This window comes from Mytilus galloprovincialis, chromosome 8 (assembly GCF_965363235.1).
Source record: "Mytilus galloprovincialis chromosome 8, xbMytGall1.hap1.1, whole genome shotgun sequence".
Classification (NCBI taxonomy): domain Eukaryota; kingdom Metazoa; phylum Mollusca; class Bivalvia; order Mytilida; family Mytilidae; genus Mytilus; species Mytilus galloprovincialis.
The window spans coordinates 68,208,910-68,220,069 of record NC_134845.1 but is presented as its reverse complement, the minus strand read 5'-3'; the positions used below and the strand labels follow the sequence as shown (position 1 = coordinate 68,220,069).

General features: G+C 32.2%; 1 protein-coding gene across 1 annotated transcript; it reads left to right on the top strand.

Moving 5' to 3' along the window:
• Positions 1-9,850, top strand: LOC143042431 (uncharacterized). Its single transcript, XM_076214716.1, has 5 exons — positions 1-299; positions 1,225-1,285; positions 4,551-4,591; positions 8,780-8,833; positions 9,290-9,850. The coding sequence occupies exons 1-5, from the start codon at positions 134-136 to the stop codon at positions 9,823-9,825; spliced, it is 858 nt and encodes a 285-aa protein (XP_076070831.1). The 5' UTR covers positions 1-133; the 3' UTR covers positions 9,826-9,850.
• The last annotated feature ends 1,310 nt before the right edge of the window (positions 9,851-11,160 follow it).

Sequence of the window (11,160 nt, the reverse complement as noted above, 5' to 3'; positions counted from 1 at the left end):
GAAATATGTGCTTGGAATCTTTCGAAAGAACACTGGTTGTGATATTTTGCGGTATCAACCTTTTAGATTTTGGTCACATAAACTCAGTCAATGCGTGTTTGTTAAATCACGTTGTAATGAACTTGGGCAGATTATGTATGATCACGGTGAGGTGTTTGATGATAGTGTGTGTCGATGTGATCACACCCAAGGATATGCTCATGTATATCCAACTAGAGAAAAGTGTCACTGCAAACCATCAGTGGAAGACTGTACGTGTTATAAAAAGACGTGTCCATCGAATCATATTTTAACTTTAGGTAAGATAGATAGTGATGAAGATAAACGAATAAGCAATACATTCTGTTGATTGAAAAAATTAATTACATTTTTGTAAAACTCCAGATAACGTGCTTGTATTTTTTAATAATTAGTAGCTGACTTCCTTTCCTCAGTCGTTTCGTTAATCGTTAGAATTCATTAAATCTAATATTATCAGCACCTGCATAATATTGCAGAACGATACTATGTTAAAGTTGATGAATCCATTGTTGGATATTTTATTGATTTGTTGATCTGGCATAAGCAAATGTGACGCTATTTGTAAAATACCGGCAAGCGTTTGTAATGACCTTGGCCCGTATGCTTCAAGCTACTTAACGTAAGATTTGTTCCGAACAGACGAATTTTTCTACATGTCCTTCGATAATTAAATGCGATTGAATTGATTAGCTCATGGGGCTTTATGCATACGGGCTCTGGCTATAAAGTTGTGTTAATATCAACTGGGCAATGTGATCAAAATTGGAAATGAATAAAACATTTAAATTAACGCTTTATACATTTGGTGCATTTTCAGACCACATTTTGATTAACTGTCAACAGTAGCCAAAAATAATATTTCGATCTGATCTTTTATAGCATACTAGATCATCTTATACATAGATAGAATATACAAAATTTAGCCATACAAGAAATGCGAAGAGCATTCTCTGACATTACATTAGATCTGGGGATGAGTTCTCTCTCTCTCTCTATCCTTGAAATATACTTATGGAAGTGAATTTGACAGACATTTGAGCTAATGCAGAATGAATACCCACTACTTTCACATAATTTCATAAGCATTGCCTAAGATATAAAATCTGACGTCTTGTTTTTTTCTTGACCTTTTCTTATCGTAAGTATTACTAAGGAAATGAATGATCTGTTTTAATTATTTTTTATCATTTTCAACTCTTCCAGATTATGAATGCAAGACTTCACTATCGCGAAACTCGTCTTGTAACTATATTAAACCCCCTCCGTAAGTATGAATATGCTAACAATTTGTAAAAATTAATGATAAATCGCATGTTACAACTGCAAATAAGACTGAAACAATATCCGAGTAGATTTCCGTCAACCTGGAACGCTCAAAGTCTTTTAAAGCTACGATGTGTAATCTCTTTCAAATGTTATCCAGAAAACTAAGGAAATGATACCACAAGAATATTCCCTTCCTATATTTGTTATGCGCCTGTCCCAAGTCAGGAGCCTCTGGCCTTTGTTAGTCTTGAATGATTTTTAATTTTAGTTTCTTGTGTATAATTCGGAGTTTAGAATGACGTCCATTATCACTGTACTAGTATACATATTTGTTAAGGGGCAAGCTGAAGGACGCCTACGGGTGCGGGAGTTTCTCGCTACATTGAAGACCAATTGGTGGCCCTCGGCTCTATGGTCGGGTTGTTGTCGCTTTCGTTCTCAATTTAATTTAGTTACTTATTTAGTCTGACACTGTAACAAAACTGAATTAAAGACAAGAAAATCCACTGAAAAAGGATTATAATCAATTGACAGAAAATTAATGTTTCCTGATTTACACGAATTTTGTACAATCTGTTCTTTCTTAAGTCTGAATTAATACATGATTTCCACACCAACTCAACAGTCCAGTTTTGATTGCTGATGAAAAAATATGTGGGTTTTTTTTTATTTTGAAAAAAGAATTAATTGCAGCATGATGCGGATCAATTGTATTTTCAACATTTTCTGAGAAAAAAAACCAGTTGTGTCTAGATATACAATGTCATTGCAATATCCTTCCAAAATAACATGCCAACCATTTTTAGAACGTTAAATAAGGTACGTTTTGTTCGAGTGTAGTCTTCCTGTTCTTGGTCTTGAAAGGTAATTTAGTAATTGTCGTCATTTTTGTCTGTCGAATTTTATTTCCAGCTTTGTCATAATTCAAGCCGTTATGTTGGTTTTTTTATTGAATTGTTTTACATTTTGTAAAAGTGGAGCATTGTATAATAGAATATACAGTATTGTGTTCAATATTTATGAAAGCCGTATGGTGACCTATATTTCATTGAATCCATATTCTCATGGTAGTTGTCTCAATGTTAATCATACTGAATATCCATATTTTGTGTACTAAGTATTCTCTATTAAGCTGCCAATTTCTAAGGAAGTTTTGTTTAAGTGGTAAAACATATTCAGAAAACTAAGGAAATGATACCAAAAGGAATATTACCTTCCTATATTTGTTAAATGACATATAATATAATTATGGGTTTTTTTTGTATCCATTACTGAGTTATCTCAGAAACACTCCGACGTTCAGGGTTACTACAACAGATTTTTAGATAAGAACGTCCAATCATGAAAAGAATTAGCATAGGGTTGATATTGAGTTCAAATTGAGTATTGCTTGGTATATATTCGAACTATCCAATTTATATATGATAATAAACAAGTCGTTTGTTATTCTATTAGTTTTAACGAAGTTTAACAACGAAAACTGATATCAAGCGGTATCTTATTATCGAGAGAAATTTAACCTGTCTCTTTCAAAGTAAATTATTTTCGTGTTAAAGAAAATGACTCCGCGTTGCTGTTGCACTTTATGTTTGACGTAAAAGGTCCTATTCCGTTGTCATGCTTTTGATAGGTAACTTAAAAGAACGCATTTTTATCATTAATAATGCATACCACTCCCTATACAGTACGATTTCAGATATAAATAACAGGCTACAGTCATAGAATAACATAAATTGCCATACCATGTTTTAGAACTGAAGCCAACAAAAAACATTGAAAAAAGCATTGACTGTTGCTTATGTTTTCAAAGGAACGATAACAGCATAGAACATCCAGTCGGGATTCTACTTCGTCAAAATTATCTCCCAATTACGCCAGTTCATTTTCACAATCGTAGAAATGTAAAGATGACGCGCTGCCAATTTTGCTCTTGAAAACCGATAGATTTATCCGCATAGCACCATTACAATCCTTATATGTCAGTTGTATTTTAAAAGACAAGTGTTTCTACAAGATGATGAGCATCAGGTAATAATCTTGTGTACATTGATTCAACTTAAAACTATTGTCTGATGTGGAATTTTCGAAAATTCTTCAACATTTAAAGAATTCAAAATAAATATTTCGTGGAAGAGCAGACTAAAAATGTTCAGTGGTTGAAGATTAAAAACCCTAATTATCACACACAAAAAATATATTTTTTTGAAGATTTTCATCATTCAACTTGAAAGACTATCGTCAAGTACTTTTAGTAAACAGATAGCTATTCCAACAAACTTACTCTGTTTTTGTGATTCATTAGAAAGGTATTTCACTTGACCCATATATTTTATCTTTTCGTACTGAGATTTTCTTATGTTATAAAGTCAACCTGTAGCTTTGATATTTAGAAATGATAGATTCTAAAGCGAGATGATAAATCAAATACTCTTGCTTTGTACGTTTTAAAAACAAAATAAACACATCAAACACGCCCTAAAATAAAAAGGTGCACTCGATTTTCTCTTTTCGATACAACTATTACCCATTTTGTGGATTTTTTTCTTGAGTCACGTAATGGAAGGGCATAAACAAAAATTACTGAACTAATATATTGATATGTTCTTTGTCCGTGGTAGTTTATTTTTTAATCGGAGGTTATGCATTTTCTACATCCAACTTGATAGATACCCATGTCGTCGACTTGATATCTAATTGTTCTGCATTACTATGTAAAAGAAAAACTGAAAACTTATGCAAATGGTGTTTTTTAAATAAAACACTTCGTAATTTAGAAGAAAATTGTCGTTTTATTTTTTTCTATTAACTTTTAAAAAAATTTGTTACTATCATAGTAAATATTACAGTTAGCATTTATCGCCGTCTCTAACAAGGAGCTTCGATTCTATTGTTCTATTTCAACGGGGTTTCCGCCTGATCATAGTCTTGTGAATCAACATCTAATTTAACAAAGAACTTCTGAATCGGTGCCCACTATGTTAACACTTCAGAATTTCAAAAATGAAGCATGAATTTGTTTACAAGCAATACAACTAACTTATTAAAAAAAAACGGTTTTGTTTTGATATAAAGTAAGTCAGATAACATGTATTCAAATTTATCAGTAAATGTATTACGAAAATGTAAATAGTCGGAATTTTCTCAGACTCGTTTGAAAAAAACGAGAAAGTGATTCGTTTGTTAAATGTGTATTATGGTAGAAAATAAATGAATAAATAATAATCATTATTATACAATTGATCTTATGCTGTTATTCTTCACAGATACAGAAAGAAATCTACTACTGGATTATTGAATGGAAAAGGTATTTGACAGTATTATAGGTTTTATTTGTAAGGCATATTGTCTTAATTTTATGTGTTATAGTGGGGTCTCGATTTCTAAGTATCTAGTGTATCACAAGCAAGTCAACACAGAGGTTATAAGTCCGAAACAATGCAATCACCTACCGTGCACACCAGCTTCGTCGACCATAAACAAATGTCCGCCACAAAATAGCACTATACTACTGAAAGTTGCGTAAAACACAATTTTATCAACCAATCAATACATCCTCGCTTCTCATATATATATAAAGGATGTATACAGTTTTAACGTAAATATCTTTAAAGACACACATATTTTGCTTCAAAATTTGTAGTAGAAATTACATTAAAAACGGGATATCACTTCATAACTTTTACCGAGTATATTAAGGGTTCATCAAGGAAGATATTATCATTTGTGATATGATTGCTACTTTGAGATTTTTAAAATAAACTTATCGGTGCAAACATTGATTCTATTCTCAATGTTTAATACATTATTACATTCTAAATGTTAAATGATACCTTTAATTTTTTTCAATTAAGTTGATTCTGCAATGTGTTGTTTTCACAAAGATAATTCTATCTCAAACATTGTTTTGAACAATTGAATTATTTTTTGGTTTCTAAAAGAATGATCGGTATTTGATATCAATAGTACGTTTTTAGTTGTTTCGTGCTCTTTATGTCAAACTGGTGAGTTCAGATTTTCAAATTTAAATAAACAGTTCTTACTTTTGTTCCGGCTTTAAACAATTATACAAGGTGTATCTAGTGTTATTTCATAATTCTTCAATATATATATAGATATTTGAACTTAGCTTTAGCTGATTACTTAGTGATCAACCAACGATTTAAAGCGTACTTTAAAGTTCCGCTGTTCCTAAATTGATCCAGCTTCGAGAATTTTGTAACGGCTCAATGATTTGTTTGTAATTGTTTTAAAGCAAGGGGTCTTTAGTCTATTTTGATACGGTCATAGCCGTTAGTTGACGTTTGGCATGCCTGTTTAATAAGGCTTAGAATTGAAGCCATTATTTCCCAAATACTTTTATTTGGAATGAGTCGTGCTCCATGTTAAATTATGTTCATTGATGTGTTTAGATTATTTAGTAGACACTTGTATTGTTGTTTCACCAATGTTCATGCTCCCAGCAATAATGTATAATTGTTGTTTTAAACCAAACATTGCATCAACTAGCCAGTCAACCAAGAATGAGATCACCTTTGCCGAAAAAAAGATTGTTATGTTTACAACAAATAATTGATCAATAGAACTAGTAATATGTGTCACTGATAATCAACTTTCAATATGTATAATATTCTATTACCAAGAACTAGATTTAAACAGATAATTGATTAAATATAACTGAAATAATATATACATTTTACATAATTAACATTGAAAATTAAAACGAACAAAAAAGTCAGATATTTTACCACAGCTAGATTATCGTCCATTGTCGATTGTGTAATTGAACAATTTAATGTCAAATGCCTCTTTATGTTTTAAAAATAATATTTTAATCGTTTGATCAATAATGTTTTCTTTTTCGATTCAGATACGAACCATTTTACAACAACTAGAGCAGCATATAAATTTAAAATTCTGTGTACCATTTTCATTATGTTAGGTAAGAAAGTAGATATCTATATGTTCTATTCTATACAACACTGACATGTTTTATTGTTTCGTCTTTTATCAGATGATTTTTTTCCCTCGAATTATGCTTAAACAGTTCAAATAAGATATGAATATGTGTCTCATATAGTTTACTAGTTAAATTGTTCAATTATTAATAAAGATATTCGCTCAAACGTATTATATTGAAAAGAGAACAGCTAATTCCTTCGATGTTGTTGAATAAAAGTCAATTTAGCTCATTTAAAGTTAGTGCCGTGTACGACCAACTCTCGACCCAAATACTGCTACGCATCTCGTCGGAATGGATTCTATCAATGCCTTTCTGTTGTTGTTTTGATATGATAGTCTGTCCTGTTGCAACATTTGTATGTGCTGATGAAGGGTCTGAGGCGGGGTTGACGCTAGCGCACTCGTTTATGCAATTGGTCCAGTAGTTGCTCAATAGGATTCAAGTTCGGTTATTTGGAAGACCATGGATTCAAAGCACACATTGATGTTATTCTGCTTAAGTTAGTTCAATGTGTAACTCACTGTATAAGGCCTAGCATTTTCCTGCTGGAATAATTTCGTCCATCTGTCATTAGCATGCATAATGTGAGGTTGAGTAATTTCGTCTATGTACATTTAGGCCGTTAAGTTATTCAGAACATGCAGCAACTCCGTTTTACGGTTCACGAGAGATAGCTGCATTATGACACTTCGAAGCTGTCAACTTTTTGGACACTAGAGAAAGCCAAACATACCTGTACGCACCGGTAGACAAGGATTCTTCTATCCCGGTATTGAAGCTTGATACGGGATTCATCACTGAACCAGATTCTGCGCCGGTAGCAAAATGTCCATCCCCTAATCTGTTGCGCAATCGTACTCTATTACGTCTGTGAAGCAGCCGCAGTACGGGTCCAAAAACGACCTCCATGGTTTAATGTCATGCTTTTCCAGTTGACGGACTGTTTGTAAGCTGATTTTTTTTCTCAATACAAAAAAAAAAAATCAGCTTACAAACAGTCCGTCAACTGGAAAAGCATGACATTAAACCATGGAGGTCGTTTTTGGACCCGTACTGCGGCTGCTTCACAGACGTAATAGAGTACGATTGCGCAACAGATTAGGGGATGGACATTTTGCTACCGGCGCAGAATCTGGTTCAGTGATGAATCCCGTATCAAGCTTCAATACCGGGATAGAAGAATCCTTGTCTACCGGTGCGTACAGGTATGTTTGGCTTTCTCTAGTGTCCAAAAAGTTGACAGCTTCGAAGTGTCATAATGCAGCTATCTCTCGTGAACCGTAAAACGGAGTTGCTGCATGTTCTGAATAACTTAACGGCCTAAATGTACATAGACGAAATTACTCAACCTCACATTATGCATGCTAATGACAGATGGACGAAATTATTCCAGCAGGAAAATGCTAGGCCTCATACAGTGAGTTACACATTGAACTAACTTAAGCAGAATAACATCAATGTGTGCTTTGAATCCATGGTCTTCCAAATAACCGAACTTGAATCCTATTGAGCAACTACTGGACCAATTGCATAAACGAGTGCGCTAGCGTCAACCCCGCCTCAGACCCTTCATCAGCACATACAAATGTTGCAACAGGACAGACTAGCATATCAAAACAACAACAGAAAGGCATTGATAGAATCCATTCCGACGAGATGCGTAGCAGTATTTGGGTCGAGAGTTGGTCGTACACGGCACTAACTTTAAATGAGCTAAATTGACTTTTATTCAACAACATCGAAGGAATTAGCTGTTCTTTTTTCAATATAATACGTTTGAGCGAATATCTTTATTAATAATTGAACAATTTAACTAGTAAACTATATGAGACACATATTCATATCTTATTTGAACTGTTTAAGCATAATTCGAGGGAAAAAAATCATCTGATAAAAGACGAAACAATAAAACATGTCAGTGTTGTATAGAATAGAACATATAGATATCTACTTTCTTACCTAACATAATGAAAATGGTACACAGAATTTTAAATTTATATGCTGCTCTAGTTGTTGTAAAATGGTTCGTATCTGAATCGAAAAAGAAAACATTATTGATCAAACGATTAAAATATCATTTTTAAAACATAAAGAGGCATTTGACATTAAATTGTTCAATTACACAATCGACAATGGACGATAATCTAGCTGTGGTAAAATATCTGACTTTTTTGTTCGTTTTAATTTTCAATGTTAATTATGTAAAATGTATATATTATTTCAGTTATATTTAATCAATTATCTGTTTAAATCTAGTTCTTGGTAATAGAATATTATACATATTGAAAGTTGATTATCAGTGACACATATTACTAGTTCTATTGATCAATTATTTGTTGTAAACATAACAATCTTTTTTCGGCAAAGGTGATCTCATTCTTGGTTGACTGGCTAGTTGATGCAATGTTTGGTTTAAAACAACAATTATACATTATTGCTGGGAGCATGAACATTGGTGAGACAACAATACAATTGAATATGGCTTAATTGAACAATTTAAATTTCAATTTTAAATTTTCATGTTTTATTAAGAACCTGAAGATAAAGAAAATGAAAGAACATCATCAAAGGAATCTTCCATAACCGGTAAATATTTTTACTTTCCATATTTTTAGTTTCAAAATAAATCTTATTATAATAATGATAATGTTATGCAATGCTCACTCGTCATGCCAATTATTCGGACAATATCTTAAGGTAGGAAAGATTACACAATTGGTAAATCTTCAGATAAGACGACTTATTGGTATCTTAATATTTCAAATTCGAAAACATGTTCTTTCTTTTTTGAGAATCGTTGTGACGGTCAACCAATTCATGGTGGTGATCTTACTTAAATCTGATGGGAAGTGTACCATAGATTTCAGTCGTTCTTTCTTATAATACTGTTTTTCTTCTTCAAAATTTTATGAAATCTACCTGTATATATATATATAAGTATTCGACAGACCAACTGAACCATTGATCTCTATCTGACATTTGATTTGTTCAAATACAACCTCATAATTATTTTCTATATATTCGAAGCATATTTTTTTGCAGGATCTATGCAAACGGAAACCGTTGTTTACATAATATGTTCAAGTGCCGTTACTTTCGTGCTAACCTTGTGTTTGGTTGCCCTTAATCGGTATAGAAGAAAACATAATAGAAATTTAAATAAACAACACGTTGTGGTAGTAGACAACATCGAAAATATATCAGTAAGCAGCCACCAAGAGCAGGATCAATATGAAAGAGTCTATGACACAATTGATGAATCTAAAATGATTGATTTGCCAGGTCAAGACCAAATCCCAGCTGCAGAAAGTTCAAATGTATCATCAGTTAAAGATGACTGCATTCCTTATGATGGTTATCTCAATCCTTATCAACCCATTGTACCTGATCCTGATATTCATGATTACCTCACAGCAAAATGTTTTGATGAACATGACATGCATGATACACTGAAACATTCCGATCAAAATCAAGATCAAGATAATCTCTGTAGACCACCGAGTACTAACGAACAAGAACTGCACGAAATGTCTACCTCAGAAAAAATATCACCGCCATCACTGTTCCCGGACATGTAAATCAAAATAAAAAGTTTTGATTAAATCAGCAGAATTTTATAAAAACGACCAGTAAAATCAAGTAATTCTTGAGGGGCGGTAAAACGATAAGCAACAAATCTCTACTTTTTGCTTAATTATAACTAGAACACTGTATACTATGAACATACATATACTAAAAATAAAGTGTACTTGCTATTTACTATACTAACTATCCACGGTAGTCACTGACATACTATATAGAGAGACTCTCTATATAATAAATCAGTGACCGCCGTGGATAAACTTGGATCTGATTGTAAATAGCAAATACACTTATGATCAAAGGATACAGAAAAAACGTGAAAATAATTTTCCTGTCCCCAAGTGGTAAGAACATTTTTAAACAGCCCTAAACAGAAGTTGACTTAAAGTTCGTCCAATGACAAACATAATTTTCGGTTTCCCCGAAAATAACCCAAACTGATTAATTATAAGCAGGGATGACAAATGAGACTTTGCATGGTACATATAGGACACAGAGTCATAAGGATTAGTTGATTTTTGGAGGAAGAGAAGCGACACACAAAATGAGGTCTTCTCGTTTTAAAGTATAGATGCATAATGAAATATGAATAATTCAAATTTGCTTACAACCAAGAACTCCGAATAATTTATTACACTAGAAACACTAGTATAAGCATAGCCTGCCGGGTTATATAGATTAAAATTTAATTGAAAGTTTTCAAACTGAAGGACTATGTGTTTAACATGTATAGTGGAATATTTTGCTGTATTTTTCAGAATTGTATTGTTTATATATTCCATTAGGATTAGTTCTGACTTATTTGTTGTTCAATAGTTTTTTTAATCTGTTATATGTTTTCTAAATTTTCTAAAGATCTGATTGCACATGATTTTACTGAATCAATGAACACTACACGTCATAAATTTTCATGCGTCCGAATCTTTGTTTTTCACTTCAGGTAAATTCATGTTATACCGCCATCTTGCATTGCACAATCGCATTACACAATCGGTCTAATTATTTGCCCAAATCTTCAAATTTGGAGGCAGATTTGCAATTTATTGGTTAAACTGATAATTGACATAAAAATAAAAAACAAAGGGATTAATTGCATAATCCTAAATGTTAAAAAAAGATACCAAATATTTTTGTTTTTCAAAATAAATGATTTCAAACTTAGCCATAGGGATAACTCTTTTATTAAAAATGTATACTGGACTGTTAGGGAATTTTTCAAATTTTACAGGTATCAAGAAAAGTTCGGTGACAATGTTTTTTTATTTTAATTTTCTTAAAACATATAAAACCTGTGTATTCATATTTAATTTGATAAAATTCTATCTCATAGA